At 68.5% G+C, this 20,247-nt stretch overlaps 3 protein-coding genes across 14 annotated transcripts; 2 read left to right on the plus strand and 1 right to left on the minus strand.

The window, feature by feature from the left end:
* The first annotated feature begins 4,981 nt into the window (after positions 1-4,981).
* PTGDS (prostaglandin D2 synthase) lies at positions 4,982-8,246 on the plus strand. Its single transcript, XM_045846279.1, has 7 exons — positions 4,982-5,186; positions 6,028-6,167; positions 6,262-6,338; positions 6,913-7,029; positions 7,134-7,235; positions 7,799-7,824; positions 8,104-8,246. Exons 1-6 carry the CDS (start codon positions 5,073-5,075, stop codon positions 7,822-7,824), a joined length of 576 nt encoding a protein of 191 aa, XP_045702235.1. The 5' UTR covers positions 4,982-5,072; the 3' UTR covers positions 8,104-8,246.
* Positions 8,247-13,554: 5,308 nt separating this feature from the next.
* On the plus strand, positions 13,555-17,625 carry PAXX (PAXX non-homologous end joining factor). 12 transcript variants are annotated; one of them, XM_045846224.1, is made up of 7 exons: positions 13,560-16,195; positions 16,274-16,338; positions 16,584-16,633; positions 16,713-16,903; positions 16,984-17,052; positions 17,226-17,310; positions 17,429-17,625. In XM_045846224.1, exons 1-7 carry the CDS (start codon positions 16,077-16,079, stop codon positions 17,462-17,464), a joined length of 615 nt encoding a protein of 204 aa, XP_045702180.1. In that variant the 5' UTR covers positions 13,560-16,076; the 3' UTR covers positions 17,465-17,625. The 12 variants fall into 12 exon arrangements, with proteins under 12 accessions (XP_045702178.1, XP_045702177.1, XP_045702186.1 ...); XM_045846225.1 differs by having other exon boundaries at positions 13,561-16,195; positions 16,274-16,334; positions 16,718-16,903; XM_045846226.1 differs by having other exon boundaries at positions 13,565-16,195; positions 16,274-16,334.
* A 136-nt stretch (positions 17,626-17,761) lies between these two features.
* On the minus strand, positions 17,762-20,247 carry CLIC3 (chloride intracellular channel 3). The gene is made up of 6 exons (XM_045846217.1): positions 20,135-20,247; positions 19,267-19,376; positions 19,058-19,183; positions 18,832-18,938; positions 18,574-18,749; positions 17,762-18,467 (listed from the first exon to the last, which is right to left on the minus strand). Exons 1-6 carry the CDS (start codon positions 20,168-20,170, stop codon positions 18,309-18,311), a joined length of 714 nt encoding a protein of 237 aa, XP_045702173.1. The 5' UTR covers positions 20,171-20,247; the 3' UTR covers positions 17,762-18,308.

Raw genomic sequence — 20,247 nt, forward strand, 5'->3', positions numbered from 1 at the left:
CCGGCCGGCCTCCTCCCCTGCTGAAGGTGCACACCCTTCCGGAGCCCGGCCCGGCTCTGGCTGACCGGGTCCTCACTGCCCTGCCCCCCCGAGGCCATGTCTGTCCCCGCGCCCCTCCCCCATCAGAAATGAGCACTCGGTGCTGGGGGGAGCCGGTGTGGCCTCCAGACAGCCCACCGGGTGGGCCGTGGTTCCCGGAACAGCGGGCTCCAGGCTTAGGTGGTGTGGGTCCTCACTCAACCCTCTGGCACCCTCCCCTGCAGGCTGGGCACCCTCCTGGCCTGGCCTGGGCTCCCGGGGCCACAGAGCCGGGCCTGTCCTCACACACGGCCACTTTCAGTGGCATCCAGCAGAGGCAGCCATGGGCCTGGGGGAGCACGGAGTGTGGGGTGGCTCCGGAGGGCCTCCTGGGGAGCCGGATGGAGGCTCGTGACCTAGGCGCCCCCTGCCAGCCCCGCCGGCCCAGAGCCCCGGCCCCACAGTGCCCGCCCTGCTGAAGGGCCACCCCAGGCCCAGGATGAAAGGCAGGGGTGCCTGTCTCCAAGCTCACTCGGGCCCAGGACCCAGGACCCTGGGCCCCGCCACAGAGACGGCCCTGCCTCCCCTGCCGGGACCAGGAGACCCTGCAGATGCCTCGCCCGGCCAGCCCGACAGGCCAGACGTGGAGGGTGCCCAGCCTGCCAGAGGCCCCCCGGCCCTCTCAGAGGTGGGGGGCACGCTGGGCCCAGGAGAGGGTGTGGCTCATCCAGACCAGCAAAGGGCCACCGGCTGCGGGGGCGGCGGAGGGCAGCGAAGGCAGGCGCCACACCGCCGGAGCCTGGGGGGGTTGAACAGGAGACAGACCACCACCGGGAGCGCCAGCCGCGTGCGCCGTGACTCCCGCAGGAGACACGTGTATCTGTCCGACAGCCCGGGGAGGGGCCGGGCTGTGCCTGCAGCGTCTCCCTCAGTTTGCAAAACGTGCGGGAGCTCTGTCTAACCCCCCCCCCCACCCCCCGTCAGATACACCCGGAGACCGTGTGTGTGTGGCTCGCTGCCTCTGCACCAGAGGACAGTGTCCCGCCCAGTCCCCGAGTTTCCTTCAACCATCTGTGTTGTGTCTTTTCTTCGTCTCCCGTCGGCCCCACTCAGGAACCCCCGCCCCGTGCTGGTTGCGGCAGAGGCAGCCGCAGGCCCAGAGGGCCCCCGCCTCTGTGAGACTCTGTGTGGGGGCTGGGACCCGTCACTCCTCTCCCCGCCATCAACCCCCAGGCTGAGGTCAGCAGATGCCTGGGCCCTGGGCTTACCACCAGCCAGCCGGCCAGGGGCGGGGCGGGGGCGGTCCGGATGGCCGGTCAAGGCTGAAGCCAACTCCCCGCAACCCGGGCTCCGGAGCAGCAGGCGTGTGGCCGCCGTCCAGCCCCGGCCCTCCCCGGGCGGGTGCCGCTCCCACCTCCCACTAGACCCGGCTCCAGGGAAACTGCAGCCTCAGCTCACGGGGTTGGCTTGGGCCTCTGCCCACCAAGCCCACAGGGCGGGGAGAGCGGCCAGCGACATCCAGAGCCGCCCAGGTGCTGCCCGGGCCCAAGGCAAGGGCCGTCCTAAGGGGGTCCTCCCAGGCCAGCCTCTTGGGGATCTCTCTCTGCACCCGGCCCTGCGTGGGGCTCCTCAGAGGCCAGCACCCCTCCCACTCACGGGCTCGGAGCAGGCACCCCGTCCTCCCCGGCCAGGGCCACCCGCCCTCAGCCGCCCACCTGTGGGTCCCTGTGAGGCCGGGGAGCAGCACCGCAGCCCAGCCTCTCTGCTCCCCACAGGTGCCAGGAGGGGCCGCGCCACCCCCAGCTCCCAGCCCACACCCAGCCTCCTCGCTGGGCTGAGTGGGGCCCCAGCAGGGCAGGAGCGGCTCGGCTTGGACTGCTGACCACTCGCAGGGCGGGGGCGTGGGGCACGGGCTGTGGGGGTCCAGGCCTGCGTCCGGCACAGCCCCTGGGGCGGGGAGGGCGGGCGGGGGTCTCAGCACAGCTACTGTGCAGCCCAGCCCTGCCTGCGCCTGGTGAGAGGTCAGTCGCTGGCCACGGGGGGCGGGAGGTGCCCAGCGGGGCATGCCCAGAAACAGGACTCTCAGGGGGCTGCTGCCTGGCACCCACCTCTGGGCCCTGAAATCATGCCCTGGCTCCTCTGTGGCTGGGCCGGCCTCCCACCGACCCCACCTCAGCCCGGGGCTCCGTGCAGCCCTGCACGCAGGACCCGCGGGGGCTGCAGGAGCCGCAGGAGCCCCCATCACCACAGAGAGGTTCCCAGGGACAGGCTTGCCTCGTCCCCGTGAGTCCTCGTGGGGTGAGGACGTCCCTTCTCTGCACAGACAGGGAAACTGAGGTTCGGAGAGGCCAGCCGCTGGCCCAGGGCCACCCGGTCCCTGCCCGGTGGCTCTGGCTGCTGCCGGCAGCGTGGGCGCAGGCCCCGCACCGAGCCCCTCCTCCCGCCTCTGGCTCCGGGCGGCCCCGCCTCTGCCTGGCGGGAACCGTGTTTAGGAAGAGAGAGCCCAGCCACCTGGCGATGCCGCAGCACCGCCCGGTCGCTCTGACAGTGTGTGCTCGCGCGTGCCGGCACGTATGTTCACGTGTGCATTCTTCGTCCGACCCAGGTTTCCGGAGCTCACCGGGGACACGGTCCTCGTCAAACAAAACGGAAAGGCCAGAGCTGTCCTGGGGTGGGAGGGACACCTGATGCCCTTGGAACCCCACCTGGACCTGCACGGAGGGCTTCCTGGAGGCAGTGTCCGTGCTCAGCCTTGGAGGAGCCAACCAGCCTGAACAGGCAGCAGCGTACCCTCGGGGGACCGGTGTCGGTGGGGCTGGTCCGGCACAGGGGCGGGTGTGTGGGCTGGGGCAGGTAAGGACTTGGAGAGGGGCCCACGAGAATTGCTGGCTCTGGCCCTGGCTGGTGTGGCTCAGCAGATTGAGCTCAGGCTGTGAACCAAGGGGTCGCCGGTTCAGTTCCCAGTCAGGGCACACGCCTGGGTTGCAGGCCACCCAGTAGGGGGCGCCCCCGAGGCAAGCACACGTTGATGCTTCCCTCTCTCCCTCCCTTCCCCTTTGTCTAGAAATAAATACATCAAGTCTTAAAAAAAGAGTTGCTCTGACCAAGGGGTGGACTTGGGCAGCAAGGAACAGAGGAGGGACAGGTTTGGGGACCTCTGTTTGGTGCCAGGGGTGGGGTGGGAGGGGTGGGCTAGGGGAACCCCCGACACGGCACAGACTGGAACCTCAGAGTGCGAGTCACCCCGGGGAAGACGGGGAGGGGAACCTACAGGAGAAGGGGGGTCTTGCCACCTGGGCAGGGTGGGTGGTGCCAAGGCCACCCCAGTGGCAGCCCTGGGGGTCTGAACAGGGCCCCGTGGCCCGGAGGTAAGACTGAGTCCATCGGAGCTGGACTGGGATGGTGGGGGGGCCCGTCGTCATGGGCAGGGTGGGGCAGGGTGAGGGGGTCAGAATCCTGGTGCCTCCCCTGCAGACCGCCCCCCTCCGTCTGGCCTGGGCGGTCTGAGCTGTGACCCCAACCCTCCCGTCCCTCAGGGCGGGCGCTGTGTCCACTGGGCTGGAGCTGCTGTCCGCAGCCCCCGGCACAGCCTGGACAGCGCGGCGGGTGGGAGCTGCGCCAGCAGGGGTCCCCCCTGCAGGGGGTGCTCAGCCCTGCCCCACCCACGGTGCGGCCCTGTGGGGAGAAGCCTGTTGGGGGGCGGGGGCCCCTCCTCCACCTCTCCAGGTGCCCGAGGCCCAGAGCCTCCGTGTGCAGGGAGGACCCTGCCACCCTGGCAGCCCCTCACCCCTGCTCCGCTCTCCCCGTCGCCCCCACCGGTGTTTCCGAGCTCCGAGCCCCCAGAGGGGCGCCCAGTCCCCCCGGGACACACCTGGCCCACAGCAGGGTCCCAGCCAGGGCCTGGGCGCCCGTGGGGGCTGCAGGCGGCTCGACCTCACCCGCCCCGAGGCCTGGTGCCCCCCTCTGGCCCCCACTCGGCAGGCGGCAGGGCCCACGCTGGTCCCTTCAGGGAACCGTCCCGGTCCCACGCCTCCCTGCTGGCCATTTCCTGACGGCCTTGGGGCCGTTCCAAGGCCAGAGGCCAGCGCTGCCAAGAACAAGGACCCAGTGTCCTCCCAGAAGGTGCCAGGCCCTGGGACAGAAGCCTGCGTCCCCCCCCACCCCACCACCAACGGGCTGGGCCTGTGTCTGGGGTGGCCAGCCCCTGCCCCCACCAACACAGGGACGCCTTCTGCAGCCTCTGGGAGCCCAGGCGGCCCCCACCTGATGCCCCGCCCCGCCCCCGCCCTCCCTGCACTCAGGTCCCAGCCACCTGAAGTGGACTCAGGCAGGGGCAGAGAAACCGGTGACACGGGCCAGCTGCGATTGGGGCCAGGACCTCAGAGACAGGCCACCGACCCGGGGAGGCCCCTGAGCGGAGAAAGCCCTTTCTGCACGGTGGGCGCCACCCTCAGGTGCCCTTGGGGGCCGTGCCCGGCACACCTGGCCCTCGGGCGCCACCTCACCCACAGGCCTGGGGTCTGTGCCTGGGCTTGAGTTCCCCGTCACCCCCAGGCTCACGCGATACGGGGGGGCCCGGCGTCCCTACCCAGAGTCACCCGATTGGGGAGGGAAGGACGGCTGGGATGATGGGGGTGGGCCCCTGACCCGGGCGGGAGGTGCCCAGAGCCCCAGAGGCAGGGCAGCGCCAAGGCCAGGACCCCTCTGGGCTGCCTCCGGGAGGGTCCTGGTTCTGGAAAAGTGGCCGGCCGTGAGGGGCCGCTGCCTGCCCACCCTCCCCCCGCCCCCCAGTGTGTCAGGCCCAGTCCCCCCACTGGTCACAGCCTCTTACATAAGCAGCCCTGTGAGGGGCGAGGCTGCAGCTGCGCCCCATGGGCCTCCTCCCCACCCCGCCGTCACGAGCCTCCAGGGGGCTGTCCTTGGGCCCTGGGCGGGGGCCAAGCCAGGCCCATAAATAGGGGTCTCCCCTGCAGCTCCCGCCTGTCCTGCCTGCCTCCCTCTCTCCGCCCACACTGCTGGGGCCAGGCCTGGGACGCCGGCTCGGCTCCAGGAGGATGGCCGCTCTGCGCGCACTGTGGGTGGGGCTGGTCCTGCTGGGGGTCCTGGGGGTCCCGCAGACCCGGGCCGAGGCCCAGGTATCCCTGCAGCCCAACTTCCAACAGGACAAGGTGAGGTGCTCCCCTGCCCGGTCCCTGAGGCGGGACAGGGCTGCCGGCGGAGGGGGCCCTGCCGCAGCGCTGTCTGCCTGGGAAGGGGGTAGCTGAGCAGAGGAGAAGGCTGAGCGGCCGAGGCCTGCCCTGGGGCGGCGGCAGTCCCCACCCTGGAGAGGCGGAGGTGTCCCCACCCGCAGGGAAGCACCTGTGTCTGCAAGTGCGCGCCTGGTACATGCAGGCGCGCGGGCCACCTGCGCGCCCACGCCATCCAAACAGTCACCCCTCGGTACTCCTGACGCCGGGAGGAAACGGGCACGCATTCCACCCCTGAGTCCCGGGACGGATCCTGGGACGCGACCCCGGGCGCGAGCACGCGGACGGAGATGGCGCGCGGGGTCGGTGCACAGCGACGGTGCACGGGGGTGACGCACGGGGCTGGCGCACGGGCCGGCCACAGAAAACTGAGTGCGCGCGGGTCCGCGCCTCGCGCGCGCACACAGCAGGCGGGGCGCGCGCACGCTCAGGGGCTGCGCGGGCACGCGGGGGGTCTGCTCCTCCCGCCCCACCCTGCGCCCCTGCCCTGAGCGTCGTCGCAGAGCCTAGCCCCGGACGGCGGTCGGCGGCGCTCGCCCCAGCCCCTCCGAAACCGGCCCCGGGCGCCCTCTGCCGCCCGCTCCACCGACGGCCTGGGGCCGGGCCGGGCTGGGCGGAGGTGGCACCCGGCCTGCCCCGGGTCGGAGCGGCGTGGAGCGCCGCAGGCCTCCAGCGGGGCGGGGCGGGCTGGAGACCAGACTCCCCGCCCGGCCGGGGGGCCAGAGAGGGTCCTGGCCGACTGGGCAGGGGCCTTCTCCTGCAGTTCCTGGGCCGCTGGTTCACCGCGGGCCTCGCCTCCAACTCGAGCTGGTTCCAAGAGAAAAAGGCAGCCCTGTCCATGTGCACGTCGCTGGTGGCGCCGACCGCGGACGGCGGACTCAACCTCACCGTCACCTTCCTGAGGTGGGACTGCGGGCGGCTGAGGGCGCCCCCTGCCCGTGGGTGCGGTCTGGGGACCCCCGGGCCTGGTCCTGACCCGAAGGTGACCTGCCTGCAGGAAGGACCAGTGTGAGACTCGGACTCTGCTGCTGCGGCCCGCGGGCCTCCCGGGCTGCTACAGCTACACCAGCCAGCGTGAGTGGGGCCCTCCGGGGAGGCCGGGGTCCCGCTCCGGGCGACACCCCCTGGTGGGCGAGCAGGGCGGTGGCCGTGCCTCGAGGGTCCTCGGGTCCAGCGCCACACGCTCAGGCGTGGGGCACCGGGGATCCACTCTGGGACCGCCCCCTGCCGGTCCCTCCCCGCGCCGGGGTGCAGGGTCCTTTGCAGTCCCCTCCCTGCTGGCCGGGCAGGGCGCCCACAGCCACCGGCACGCGGGCCTCCTCCCTCCCTCCCGGCGGTGGCGTCCCCACTGGGCCACCTGTCCTCCCCCCGGCCAGCTGGAGGGGTGGCGGCGGCACCACCAAGAACCCCTAGTTTTCTGAGGCTGCCGGTGTGCTGGCCCCCAGGACTTCTGGGGTGGGGACCCTGGCCCCCACCTGGCAGAGCTCACAGGCTGTGCAGGCAGGAAGGTGCGGGGGGGGTGTTGGGGGGCCGGCTGTCCAGCTGCCTGAGCGGGGAGGGGCGGGGAGGGCGGCCCGCCCTCACAGGGCGCCCCCTCCCGAGGCCAGAGGCCTGGGGTCCCGACCGGGGTGGTCTCGTGGGCCCACAGACTGGGGCAGCGTGAACGACGTGCGGGTGCTGGAGACGGACTACGGGGAGTACGCCCTGCTGCGCACCGCCGGCACCAAGGGCCCCGGCCAGGACTTCCACATGGCCACCCTCTACAGTAGGCGCCCGCCCCTCGGGCACCCGGGGCCTCCGGGTGGGGGTGGGGGCGGGGGTGCAGAGACCACCCCCCCACCCCCGCGCCTGCTTTTCCCTCCCGCCCAGGCCGCACCCAGACCCCCCGTGCGGAAGTGAAGGACAAGTTCACGGCCTTCGCCAAGGCCCAGGGCTTCACGGACGACGCCATCGTCTTCCTGCCCCAGACCGGTGCGGCTGCTGAGCAGCGGGGCGGGGCTAGGGCCGGAGATTCGGGGCGGACAGTCTCCTGATTCAGGGGATGCGGGGGGCCTGGGGTGTCTGGCCAGACCGCCCACCGACCAGCAGCGGGGCTTCCAGAGGGGGGCGGTCTGCCCTCACTGCGTGAGCCTGGCCTGCCCCCCCCCACAGGGGGCAGGGAAGAGGCTCCTTCTCCAGGGAACGCCCCTCCCCAGATTCACCAAGCTCCCACCATGTGAGCCAGGTCCCGAGCCAGCCACCAGGACACGGGGGTCCCCAGCCGGGTGGGCGGCAGGTGTCCAAGGGAGCACAGGAGTGGCGGGCCCAGGGCAGCAGCGCATTGCCGCTCTGGTGCGTGGCCCAGGGGCCGGGCAGCCTGCTCCGAGGGCAGTGGGGGGGCCAGCACCCCTCTGTCTGCAGGAGCAGGAGCCGGGGGGTGGGATGGGGAGGAAAGCCAGAGTCACAGTTCTGAGGGTCAGCCGACTCCCCAGGGCTGCGAGGGGGGGCGGCGGCCCTGGCCCGGGTGCTGACCGTCCCCACTTCTCTCTTGGCAGATAAGTGCGTGGAAGGACACCAGTAGGTGAGTGGGCCAGGGTGGGCCTCACCCAGCAGTCCCCACCCCGCCCTGCAAGGAAGCCCCAGCAGACAGGGGCCGGTCCAGGGGGGCGGGGGCTCCCAGGGGTGCAGCGAGGCGGCTGGGGGCGGAGGGGCTGGAGGCTGGGCGGCATGGGGTGCGGAGGTCAGGGGAGGCCGGTGCCCTCTGCTGAGAAACGTCAGGGCACGAGGCACCGGGCGGGGCAAGGGGCGGGGCAGGGGGCGGGCTGCCTGCTCCACCTGCGGGTCCTGCTCTCTCGGCCAGGTGTCCACCCTCAGGACCCGGCCGCCCCGCCCTGCTCTGCTGTCCTCCGAGACCCCCGGGACCCCAGCCCTGGCTCCTCCGGCCACCCCCTCCGCCCGCTCGGCTCTGCCCTGCCTCTGAGAATAAAGCCCCGAAGCAAGTCAGCAGCCTGGCTCCTGTCTGTCTGTCTGTCTGTGGTCGGTCACCCGCCGCCACCCTGGGCCTCCTCTGGCCGGCGCCCTGGGGCCCTGGCCGCCCGGACTTGCTCCGGACCTCTGCTCCCCCACCCCTCTCTGCTCCGCGGGCGTCTGGGAGGACGGACAAGCTGGGCAGGCGGGCTGGGTCGGCCGTAGGGACAGGCACCAGGAAGCCCCCAGCCACGCGAGGCCGAGGGTCCGGGGCAGTCGGCAGGTGCAGGGCGAGCGCCCTGGGGTCAGGCGGAGACAAGGTTTTCCAGGAAGAACAGGGCCGGAGGGTCGCCCTCTCTCCTCCCGCTGGGACAGAGTGACCGAGTGGGCCGGGGACAAGCCCCTCCCACTCTGGCCTCCCGAGTACCCAAGGTCCCTGCGCCCCTGCAGGTGAAACCCAGCCTCCAGCGCCTCCGCGGGTCCCTCTGGCGGGCAGGCCAGCCGCTCCAGGGCCTCGTGGGGCGGAACGGGGGGAGGGCGGCAGGCAGCCCAGTCCTGACCACGCCTTCCTGACCCAGCTCAGCCTGTACGGGGACGGGGCCGGGGGTCGGGGGGAGCCACTGGGGGCAGGTGGGCGGGGGAGGCCAGCAGGCCCCTCAGCTGCCTTGGGCAGGCGGTCCAGCAGAGGGGGTGGGGGCAGCAGCCAGAGGCAGAGGCCAGCGGGCAGTGGACAGGGCTCCCGGGGTGGAGGCAGGGCGGGGCCCTGGGGCTGTGCCGGCTGAGGGTCGGGCATCCTGGGCCGGGGACCCTCGCCTCAGCGGCTCTCGCTCCTGCAGCCGTGGCCCAGACCCGCATCCGCCAGGTGGTGTCCACGGACGACACACCTGTTGGTGCGGAGCACCCGGACTCAGAAGAGGGGTGTCAGGGGCGTCTGCTGCGGCTCCACAGTGGGTGGGGGGGCAGCCCCCGCCACCACCTCACCCCATGGCTGCCGCCTGGCTGGGGTGCTGACTGCATGCACATTCCAGCACGTTCTCTCTCTTTTTTTTTAAGGTTTTATTTGTTTATTTTGAGAGAGAGAGGGGAAGCAAGGACAAAGAGGGAGAGAAACATCAGTGTGTGGTTGCCTCTCGTGCGCCCCCTGCTGGGGGCCTGGCCCGCAACCCAGGCATGTGCCCCGACTGGGAGTCCAACCAGGCCCCAGGTCGGTGCTGGGTCCACTGAGCCACACCAGCCAGGGCCCATTCCGGCAAGTTCTGACCCCAGGGCAGGAGTCAGTGTCTCCTTGGGACCCCTCCTCACCTCTCCCTCCTGGCCACCCTCCCTGGCTGCTCCCTTACCCCCAGCCCCTCTTCCACCTTCCCCCACCCCACCCTGCGCCCTCTGCTCACCAGCCCCCTGCCCCTAGCCTGCACCCCAGAGCTGTTTCCTGCGGCTCCCAGAAGGTACAGCTGCTGGCACCCCAAGTGGGCCAGAACCCTGGCCAGGGCGCCCTGCTGCCCAGGTCAGCTGAGCGGTGCTCCAGCCCCACTTGGGGCTGTCAGGGCCAGGGGGGTCAGGTCACAGGCAGGGAGGCCCCGCCCTGGGGGAGGGGACCCTGGGGGGCTTCTCAGGTCCCCACTCTTCCCCACAGACCAATGTGCTGGTGCCTTCTCCCAGGCGTGTCAGCGGGGGCGGCCGGGACACCCCTCCCAGACCCCAGATGGTGCAGTGCCCCGTGTCCTGTGCTGACCCGGGGAGGCCCCCCTTAGCCAAAGGGCCACACTGTGGGGGTCTTCCGTCTCGGGGGTGAGAGGGCTGGTACCAGGGAAGCCAGGTGGGGCAGAAGGCAGCTGTGGGGCAGGACGGAGCGGCACCCCGGGGAGTGGAGAGGGCGCCGCCCATCCTGTGCACCTGCCGCCCTGCCTGCAGCCAGGCGTGCAGCCGAGGGTGCCGGGGGCGGGGGGGGTTCTCGGCAGCACGCCCCCGCCCGCCTCGTGCACAGAGCTCCCCAGAGAGCACCGCCTCTCGGAGAAATAAACACCCTCCAAAGCCAGCAGCCCTAGTTGCTTGTCAGGGGGAGGCGAGGGGGATGGGGCCGAGGGGCCGGGGGCCGGGACTAGGGGCGGCCCAGGACCTACCTGGAGAGGGACCCGAAGGGTCATCCCTCCATGGCCAGCTCCAGGGCCCCGGGCAGGACCCCTTGTTGGGCGCGGCCCTGCTCTGCCAGCCCCTGCAGGGGCATCAGGGGTGGGAGGGGCTGAGGCTCTGCTCCACACTGGGAGGGAGTGTTGCAGGGACTTCCCTGGACCTGGGACGCTGCAACTGGGGGTGCTGCTCTCACCCCACCCCCCAGACCTGGAGAACGCGGTGGCCACTGTGCAGGATCTCACGCCAAGGGCATGCTGGGCCTCCCATGGGTGCAGTGGCTGTGGGTGCAGGGGCCGGCTGAGCCCTCGGGTCCTCCCAAACCGCAGCAGGAAGGAAGACATCCGGGCCCCTTCCGTCTGGGGAGCCCCTTCCAGGCCCCCACTTCTCACCTGACTGCCCACCACTGCCCAGTGCTCCCTGTGGGAACTCAGAGCCGGGCCCTCCCTGCCCAGCGTGTGGGGGCGGGGGGAAGCGGGGGTCCACAACTCTGTCCTGCCTTTGTGCTTGGGGGGGACAACGTCACGGTTCTTCAGACACAGCCTGAAGAATTTGAGGACTGAATGCTGAAAGATCTCGCGAAAATTAACAACGGAAACCACAACCAGGACGGCAGCGGGAACAGCCGGCAGGGGGAGCTCTCGCCCCACCACGCGTCAGTCCCCCCAAACAGGGAGAGCCGCCTGCATCTCTCACAGGTGTTTTCTCTAAGTTGCTACCCCAGCAGGTGGAAGGTTTTCCCCTCGCCTGGCAACGGCTCAGCCAATAAGAGACGGTCACAACACAGCCAATGAAAAGCCGCTCTTTAGGGCCGCCCAGCCTCCTCCGAAGGGCGCTGCGTGCAGCTGCCCCTCCCAGCTCGCCCTTTCCGCTGCCAGTGAAGGTTCCTCTCCTCTGTTCCCCGGACTCGCGGGTGGTTCTGCCGTATCTTGTGTGTCTCAAAGTACAATTCTTTTTCTTTTTTAAAGATTTTATTTATTTGTTTTTAGAGGGAAGGGAGGGAGAAAGAGAGAGAGAGAGAAACATCAATGTGCGGTTGCTGGGGGCCATGGCCTGCAACCCAGGCATGTGCCCTCACTGGGAATCGAACCTGCAACACTTTGGTTTGCAGCCCGAGCTCAATCCACTGAGCTACGCCAGCCAGGGCCAAAGTACAATTCTTTATTGCTCCCAAATAAACCCATTTCTGCTGCTAAAACAACTGACTTTTTTATTTAGGACAACAATCTGTAAACGGTTCAGGAAAAAAAAATTATACTGATACAAATACACCAAAATGTTGACAATTGTCTCATCTGGGTGGTGGCTCGTTGTGCTTTTGTTCCCGCCTGACACCAGCGCAGAACTAAAGCCCTGTGTGTGTGTGTGGGGGGGGGGGCGGGGGGCGCACACACCTCTGCCACCGGTGGGCGCACCACCCCGCCCTTTCTCCGCGTGTTTGGACCCTTGGACAGGCGCCCTCGCCTCACCGCGCGGAGGCGTCTGCTGAGAGGTGCCGCCTGAGCTCCCGGTGAGAAACCCATCAGTCAATCTATCAGGGGTCACCCAGTCTCCACCCGAGTGAAGAGAAAGGGGCAGATGGTGCCTTCAGGCAACAGCAGGGGGTCGAGGCAGAGAGGTGGGGAGGCTTTGTAACAGGGTGCAGCCAAGAGGGGAGCCCCAAAGAGGGATGTGTAACGGGGTCCAGAAGAGCTTGGAGATAACTGGCTCCACACCACATGGCCACACGGGCCCAGAATGCGGGCAGCTGGGGCCAGTTGTGGGAGGAGCCGGAAATGGGGCTGCAGAGGAAGACTGGCGCTGGGATTTAAACGGAGGCACGGCAGCCATTGGGGGTCTCTCTTTTCGGGACCACGCGTCTGTTTAGGACCACGCGGCTTTGGTGTCTTGGTTGGGACCATGAGGCTTGGGTGAGAGTCAGGACCACGAGGCTTTGGAGGTGCTCCCTTTTGCCACGTGGAGGGTGCTGGGGGGACTGTGTGCGTTTGTGGGGAACTTCAGTTTGTGTTATTTCAAATGAATAATAAATTCCTTTCCTTTTCACGGATCTCAGGTATGAAGAGACATCTTTCCCCAGGCGGTGGGCAAAACGAACCCAGAGGTGGGGAGGAACCCCTTGGAGACTGGAACAGCTTGGGCTCCTGGCAGCAGGCACAGGATGGCTGGCCACTGGGCTCCCGGCACCCTCTGGGCTCCGGTCCCCTGCCATCCCCTGCTAACTGGTCCCTTCCTGGTCCCCTGGGAAGGATCTGGAGTGGGGGGATGCATGTTGCTCTCCGTGGCCACCTGGACACCCATCCCTCAGAGGGAGCTCCCTGCTGGAGTAGGGCAGCCTCCCCCCCACATGCATCCCCCACCCGCCACTGTGGGACATGCAGGTCCTCACACGGCTAGTCTCGCCCTGAACCACCTGCTCTGGCCCCCTGGGGGCAGTCCCCTGCCATTCTCCACCCAGCAGCCCCCAGATGTGCATGCAAAACTCTCAGCTCGTGCCTCCTCTGCTCCCAGCTGCCCCCCAGCGGGTCCCGTGTCACTGAGAATAAAGGCCAAAGTCCTTAGGTGGCCAGCGAGCCCCTCCCTGGTCGGCCCTGCTCCGACCCCTCTGCCTACCTCCCTGTGCTGACCTCCTCAGGCCCCTTGAGCACGCCGGCCCCATGCCGCCTCAGGGCCTTTGCACGGGCTGCTCCTGTTTGGAATGTTCCGTCAGTTCTACACTCGGCTGGCTTTCTCTGCTCCTCTGAAATCTTTTACTCAAATACCACCCACATGGTCCTTCCTTAGACTCCTGGGACCCCGTGCCCATCTGCCCTCCGACCCACTAGCTGCTCCACTGCGCCCTTTGCTTCTCTGCGCTGCCCGGCGCCATGGCCCGTGCCCGTCTGCCCTTCCTCCCTCACACACTGACCAGGCGCCCAGGCTGCCCGAAGACCTCTTTGGACCCCCTCCTCCGTCTTTGAGGCCCTGCCTGCCTATCTCTTGCCCTCCTCTTAGCTGTACCCGCAGCCCCATCACTCAGGATTGCCCCTTGCGGAAGGCCTGAGGAGTTGAAGACAGGTTTTGTTACACTTTCTAGATTTTTGTGTAATTTTCTGGAATTTAGATTTGGCAGTGTTCTTGTCGTGTTTTGGAACGAACGTTTGTGGCAGGCCCTCCTTTAGTTTCCTGTGGCTGCCGTGACAAGTTGTTACAAACTCGGTGGTTTAAAACATACATTTATTCTCGTACCGTTTTGGAGGCCGGAAGCCCCAAACCCATCTCTCTGGGCTGGAGTCAAGCTGGCAGCAGGGCCCAGCTCCCTCCAGAGGCCCAGGGGAGGACCCTCTGTGGCTTTTCCATCTTCTGGTGGCCGCCGCCGTCCTGGGCTGGGAGCTGCTCACTCCACCCATGGCCCCATGGCCACACGGCCTCTCCCCCTGCTCAGTGAGGTCCCCCTGCCTCTCTCGGGATGACATTCAGGGCTCGTCCGGATACAGGGCCCGTCCGGGCACAGGACGATATCCCCCTCTCCAGACCTGTCCCCGAACTGCTTCTGCACAAACCCCTTTCCCTACAAACACACACTCACAGGTTCAGAGGGTCAGCCCCAACACCCTTCGGGGTCGTGGTGCCACCTACCACCTCCTCCTGAGCCCCTGAGCGCTGGGCCTGGAGGGTCTAAGGTTTAAGCCGGTCCTGGGGCTGGTGGCTCCGCAGCCACAGCTCTGGACCGGCTCCTCCCACTAGACCAGAGTCTTTCGTGCTCAGCAGCCTTCACTGTCTCCGTCAGACACCCAGCCACACCGAAGAGTGAACAGGACAGCGCGGGGGACCCCTCACGCTCTCCGTACCCGGCGCAGAACCATGGTGTCAGGGAGGGCATTCCCCCTCTGCGCCTCCCTCGGGCCCCTCCCTCGGGGCCCCTCCCAGCCTCCGTCAGCCCTGCTCCCAGGGACTCGGCAGCCTCAGCCCCCTGTCCTCCTGGTGCTCAGTGGGGCTTCACACACAAATCAGGCGTGCCTCCCCTGCCCCCCCCGAACCTTCCCACGCCGCACTCACGCACTCACAGCGCCGACTGAACACCCCTTCCCCGCCAGGTGCTGTTTCAGCACCGAGGACACAGCGGCAAACAGGACAGAACTGGGCCGTCCACAGGACAGAAAGCGTGCTAGTCCCCCACTGCTCAGGCACAAACTACCCCCAAACTTGGCAACTGAGGATGGCAAGCAGGTGTGATCTCCCCGTTTCTGGGGTCAAGAGTCTGGGCCCGGTGAGCTGGATGCCCTGGCGCAAGGCTGCAGCCGAGCCGCTGACCCAGGCTCAGCTGGGAGGGGGCTGAGTCCTGTCCCTCACTGCTTTGGGCAGGCATTGGTCCTGTGCCCCATGGGTGTCGCCCCAGGGCTGCCTCATGTCATGGGGAGCAACCCAAGAAGGAGGAAGAAGTGACCGGCCCTCGCTTCTGCCATATTCTGTTGGCTCGAAGCAGGCTGCTCAGTGCGGCCCGTGCTTGGCGGAAGGATCCACAAAGGCGTCAACACAGGACCGGGATAGTTGGGGGCCACCGTAAAGGCTGCGGCCAGTCAGCAAACCAGAACGTACTCCAGGCAGTGGCGTGTGCGGGGAAAGGAAAATGAAACAGGACGTGACGTGCTGGGCAGGGTCCCAACGCTGCACGTAAAGTGACTAGGGAAGGCCGTGCCGAGGAGGTGGCTTCTGAGTAGAGACCTGCAGCGGGCGTGTGAGTCTGGGGAAGGCGGCGGCAGCACGAGCAAAGGCCCTGGGGCAGAGCCTCCGGGGGACTGTGAGCCGGGAAGTGGGAGATGAGTCCTGGCTGAAGGCAGATGAGAGATCTGTTAGCCTAGCCTACATGTCACCCGCCTTCCTCCCTATTGCCATCACGTGGTCGCCCCCGCCGTCTTGCAGAGCCCGCTGTGGGACTTCTGCAGAGCCGCCCCCTCTGCCTGGGACCCCCCTATCCTGGGTGCTGCACCTGCTCTTCCTCCAGCTCAGAGGCACTTCGCACTAAGAGTTCCTGCGTTTACTTGCCCACCGATTGGATCTCAAAAGGCGGTCAAAGTGTGCTCCAGGCCGGGGACACAGAGGCACAGGGAGGAAAGGACGAGTGAGTGAAGGAAGTTTTCTGCCTGGCTGCCATAGTTTATTCACTTTCATATTCCATGTTTCATGATTTGCTTGCGTTTGCATCTCAAGGTGAGGGTGAGAGAGACTGGGTGTGGAGGCCAGGGAGAGGCCGCTGGGACCAGCAAGGGGCGACATGGCACAGGGCTGGGCACGGGGCAGGGGTCTGCACGCGAAGGCGGGAACCCGGGGCTCAGCGGGGATAGCGGGAGTGCAGGGGAGTAAAGCCCGAAAACAGGTCTGGATTCCGGACCGCGCTTTTTGGCGGAGGGGCTCAGCCTGCCCACCCCAGGAGTCCCGCCCCGCGCACTAAGCCCCGCCCCTAGCGACGCAGGTCCCGCCCCGCGACTTCACCCTGCCCCTGGGCACGGCCCTGTGACTAAGCACCGCCCAGATAGCGCCGCTCGGCGCCCTGAGCTCTACCTGCTCGGCTCCGCCCGCCCCGCGCGGGTCTAACGTCTTCCGGGCCCGGCGGGGGCCCTAAGCCCCGCCCCTCCCAGGCCCCAGTCGGCTCGGCGCCCGCCCCAGGCCCCGCCCCCGATTCCGGCAACGGCCAACTGGCGCAGGCGCCCTGGTCCCGCAGCCGTGGCCGCCCCGGTCGGCCCCGCGGCTGTCAGAAGAGCCATGGTCCCGCCGCCGCCTCTCTGCACGTTGCCGCCGGGCCCCGGGCCCCCGCGCTTCATATGCTACTGCGAGGAGGAGAAGGCAGCTGGGGCCAGCGACCAAGGCGGCTTCAGCCTCTGGTGAGTGACGGGTCCTCGGCGCGCGGGGGGCGCGGGCAGCGCTGTGGACGGGGCCTCCTGACAGCCCCTCCCCCGCAGTGTGACGGACGCCGCGGAGCTCTGGAGCACCTGCTTCACGCCGGACGGCCTGGCGGCCCTCGTGGGTAACGGGGCTCCCGGGCGCGCCCCGCAGCCCCAGCGCCCCACGCCTGCAGGGCGGACCACGCGTGGGGTGGAAAGGGGCTGTCTGGGGCTTCCCGGAAGGGGGCTGGGCACCCTTCCCTGGGCTCTGTAGCTGTAGCCTAAGATTGGTTTGGGGTCCCAGGTAGCACTAGGTCGGGCAGGTTTGGGGTGTCGCCACTGGTTCTAGGGTCAAGGGGAGATGGTGACCAGCCCCCGTGCCCCGTAGAAAGCCCGTTTTGGCCTGAGTGCGGCGGAGGACGTCACTCCCCGGTTCAGGTGAGACCTGAGCGCATAGGAAGGGTAGATCGGGGGCCGGTGGGTCTGGCCACAGCGCTCAGCACCCCTTCTTTCCCAGGGCAGCCTTCAAGCAGCAGGCTGTGACTTTCACTCCTCAGGAGGACGCAGCAACCCTGACCCTCTCGGGGGGCCCCTCCACACTGGACTTCGAGCTCTCCAAAGTGCCGGGCCCAGAGGCGGCCCCCAAGCTGCAGGCACTGACCCTGGGCCTGGCAGAGCGCATGTGCAGCTTGGAGCGGCAGCTGGCATGTAGGATTGGGGGTGGGCACCCGCAGCCTCCCTCCCCGGGGCCCCCCTGCCCATGCCTTCATGCCTGGCTTTTCCCCCAGCTGTGGAGGAGATGGCTGCCTGCCCCAGGAAGAGCCCTTGGCCAGTGGAGCCTCAGCAGTTCCTACCAGGTAGCCCTCCCGCCTGTGACTTAGGTTGGGGCTGTGCTCGCCCTGCTTTGACTCAGTTTCCCCATAATAAGCCTCAAGCTCCAGGGAGGGGCTCTGTCTATGTGTAGAGGCGGCTGTGGCCCTGGGGTCCTACTGCATTCAGGTGCACCCACGCCCCATCCTGCTTTCCCTAGACCCAGATTCTCAGAGAGGCTGCCCCGGACCTGGGGCCAGGAGGCGGTGTCCCGGCGAGTCCCTCATCAACCCTGGCTTCAAAAGGTACCCGCCCACCCTCCGCCCATCTTCCGCCCATCCCTCCTGTGCCCAGGGTCCAGCCCTGGACCCTGCCCATCCCTCCACACCCTGATAATGTCACCTCCTCTCCTCTCCCAGTAAGAAGCCAGCCAGTGGTGTAGATTTTGATGACCTCTGACCGTGCTGCAAGAAGTGTGACCCTGCCGGGAGTTTGCTTGTGAGAGGGGGGCCGGCCGCCGAGACCCCGTGTCACCCATCCCCCACCCATCCTGCCGCCCAGCAAGGACAAGCCTGCTTCTCTGAGCTCCGTCCGCATCAAATAAATGGATTTCTCATGCAGAGGGCATGGCCAGCCTGTGGCTCCGGGGGGCTTGCTGAGGGAGAGGTCAGGTGTCCTCCACCCGCCGCAATCTGGGTGTGCAGCCACAGGAAGTGACAGAGGTGCCAGGCCCTGGACCCCTGGGGAGGCACCGCCAGGCTCTCCCGGCCAGCCTGGGGGCTGAGAGAGACACGCAGGGCCGGGGCCAGGCTCCCAGGGCTGGACCCCTCCCGCCCCATGGGGTGCACCCCTCTTCCAGACCCTCACCAAGCAGGACTTGGCCTTGACCACCCCATCCCATGCATACAGTAGGTCCTGCAGGAGATGGGGGTGCCTGCCAGCCGGGGTGGGGCTGAGGAATGTGGGCCACCCCACCCACTGGCTCTGAGCCCTGAGGTGCCCCGGCTGGGCTACGTTCCCCACCCTCCTCGGCCATCCCAACGCTGCGCCCCGGCCTGACTGGTTTGGGAGCCCGATCCAGTCCCCGTCGTCCCTGACGAATGGGGGGAGGGGCTGTGCCCCGCCCACTGGCCTCTCTGCTGCCGTCATTCAGGGCTGTCATCTGGAACAGCAGGCCACAGTGGGGGCTTAGGGGTGGCAAAAATCGGGCCCTCTGGTCCCTGGGGTGTCCGGACATGCTCACAGGAGGCGGCTTTATGGGGCTGCAGACGAGTGCACAGCGGCGGCAGCAGAGGTGGGGGTGCTAGCGGGGGTGTACGACGGGCCGGTAGGCCGCCAGAATCTCGGAGCTGTGCGGACACGTGTACTTGAACTCTTTCTCCTGTAGCGCGCTGTCCAGGTAGTGGCGGATGCCCCGCAGCTCATCTGGGATGGGCGCCTGGCGGAAGTGCGCACACACCGTCTGCGGGTGGGCAAGGGGCGGGGGCGCGTCAGGGTCTCTTCCAGGGCGTGCCCCGCCCCCCTGCCCCTTCCGCCACGGGCCCGCAGGCCCGCAGGCCCGCGCTTACGTCCACTATGTGCAGCTTGGGCAGCAGGCCGCAGTCGGCCAGTGTGAGCTGGTCGCCGTCCAGGAAACGGCGGCGGGACTCCCGCAGCTGCGGCTCCCGGACGAGTTCGTGCTCCAGGGGCGCGCGCAGGTAGCTGTCCAGCCTGGTGAGGGCTCGCAGCAGCAGCTGGTACAGGGCTGGCGGGGGCAGGGGGGCTGTTGAGGACTCGGCCAGGAACACAGCTCCCCCACCCTCGCCGCAACTTCCCACCCTCGTCACCATCGTCCTGCGCGGGCGCTGGGTTCTTGATGAATGCGGAGAACTTGTGGAAGACGTCACTGCCCGCCATGGTGGACTCTCTGTAGCAGGGCGTCAGGCTGGGAAATCTGGGGTGGGGGGGTGGGGGGGAACAGTGGGTCAGACTCTTGCGCCAGGGCACCAGCCCCACAGCGCCCTCCCTGGGCTCTGCCCTGGGGGTGTTCTCCCTGGGTGCCCAGGCTCTCACTCGGGGGGCCCCAGTGTCTCCTCCAGAAACTCCTCGATCTGCAGTGTGTCCGTCTTGGCCTCGCCGTCGTAGAGCAGGATGGGCAGCTGCGAGCCGGGCGCGAAGTCCTTCAGCACATCCAGGGACCTGCGGCCACGAGGGAGGGGGGGTCGTGGCTCTGGGGGTGGGGCAGAGGCCTGACGAGGTTCCCTCGGGGGCGGGGGGCTCACCTGCGAGTGTCCACCGTGGTGAGGGTGAAGGGCACGCCCTTGAGGAGCAGGATCATGAAGAGCCTCTGGCAGGAAGGGCAGTGCCCCACACTCTCGCCGTCCTCGCTCGCCTGGGGCGGGGGGGGGGCGGTTGAGGGGTGTCAGGGCCGGAGCAGACCCAGGAATCCTGCCACCGGGCTGGGCGGCTCCCGGCCTCCCGCTGCTGAGAGGCTGGTGCCATGCCAGGGGGCTCCGGCTCAGACGGGCACGGCCTCGGCGAGTGGCCAGTGAGGGCCCTTGACTTGGTCCCAGGAGGTTGGGGAAGGCTGAGGGCTGGCTCGGGCAGGGGGGTGGGCCCCTGGCTCGGGGCCTGGCCCTTCAGCCCTTATCCGGAGAGCCTGGCAGGGCCAGAGCCCTGGGCTCGGAGGTGGGGTGCGCCACGGGAGCTGCTTCCTGAGTGATTCACAGGCCAGATGGGCATGGAGGCTGCAGCACCGGCTGCCCCGCACCCTGAAGGTGGGGAGGGGCTCCCCAGACCTGGACCCCCGTGGGGCTGGCAGGTCCAGCACCTCCCTGCTGCACTGGCCCCAGCCCCACTTGGGCCTGGCCACTTGCTGCCTGGCTGGTGCCTCCCCACAGAGGGGCTTTCTCTCCAGGACGGCCGGGCTGCGCCCGGGAGCCCAGGCTGGGTGTGGGGACAGGGCCGCCCCTACCCCTTTGGAGGGTGACTCGCCGGCCCTTCTCTCCCCGGGCTAACCCGCTTCACCCAGCCTCTGTAGGGCCGCCGGGGTCCTGCCGCAGAGACCCCACCCTTCAGCCGCCCCAGAGAGTGGAGCCCCACAGAGCACCCCCTCCCCAAGGCCTCCCCCCAGCCCAGCTGGCCCGGCACCTTGACAAACAGCTGGAGCTTGGCCGTCTCAGCCATGGCGGGAGCCGCAGCGGTGCGGGCAGGGCGGGGACCCGGGGCTCTTTAAGGCTCCCTGGGCACCCCCGCCCTCCCCG

The sequence above is a fragment of the Phyllostomus hastatus genome, unplaced genomic scaffold (assembly GCF_019186645.2).
Source record: "Phyllostomus hastatus isolate PE091 unplaced genomic scaffold, TTU_PhHast_1.1 phas_contig_495, whole genome shotgun sequence".
NCBI classification, from domain to species: Eukaryota; Metazoa; Chordata; class Mammalia; order Chiroptera; family Phyllostomidae; genus Phyllostomus; species Phyllostomus hastatus.

Excerpts from the sequence above, each read along its gene's own strand:
- PTGDS (XM_045846279.1), top strand. The coding sequence starts at position 5,073 with ATGGCCGCTCTGCGCGCACTGTGGGTGGGGCTGGTCCTGCTGGGGGTC. Across the intron at positions 6,339-6,912 it reads CTACAGCTACACCAGCCAGC|ACTGGGGCAGCGTGAACGAC; the intron begins GTGAGTGGGGCC and ends GTGGGCCCACAG. Across the intron at positions 7,030-7,133 it reads CCACATGGCCACCCTCTACA|GCCGCACCCAGACCCCCCGT; the intron begins GTAGGCGCCCGC and ends CCTCCCGCCCAG.
- PAXX (XM_045846218.1), top strand. The coding sequence starts at position 16,077 with ATGGTCCCGCCGCCGCCTCTCTGCACGTTGCCGCCGGGCCCCGGGCCC. Across the intron at positions 16,335-16,583 it reads CGGACGGCCTGGCGGCCCTC|AAAGCCCGTTTTGGCCTGAG; the intron begins GTGGGTAACGGG and ends CGTGCCCCGTAG. Across the intron at positions 17,311-17,428 it reads ATCAACCCTGGCTTCAAAAG|AAGCCAGCCAGTGGTGTAGA; the intron begins GTACCCGCCCAC and ends TCTCCCAGTAAG.
- CLIC3 (XM_045846217.1), bottom strand. The coding sequence starts at position 20,170 with ATGGCTGAGACGGCCAAGCTCCAGCTGTTTGTCAAG. Across the intron at positions 19,184-19,266 it reads ACCACGGTGGACACTCGCAG|GTCCCTGGATGTGCTGAAGG; the intron begins GTGAGCCCCCCG and ends TCGTGGCCGCAG. Across the intron at positions 18,750-18,831 it reads AGCGCCCGCGCAGGACGATG|CCCTGTACCAGCTGCTGCTG; the intron begins GTGACGAGGGTG and ends TGCCCCCGCCAG.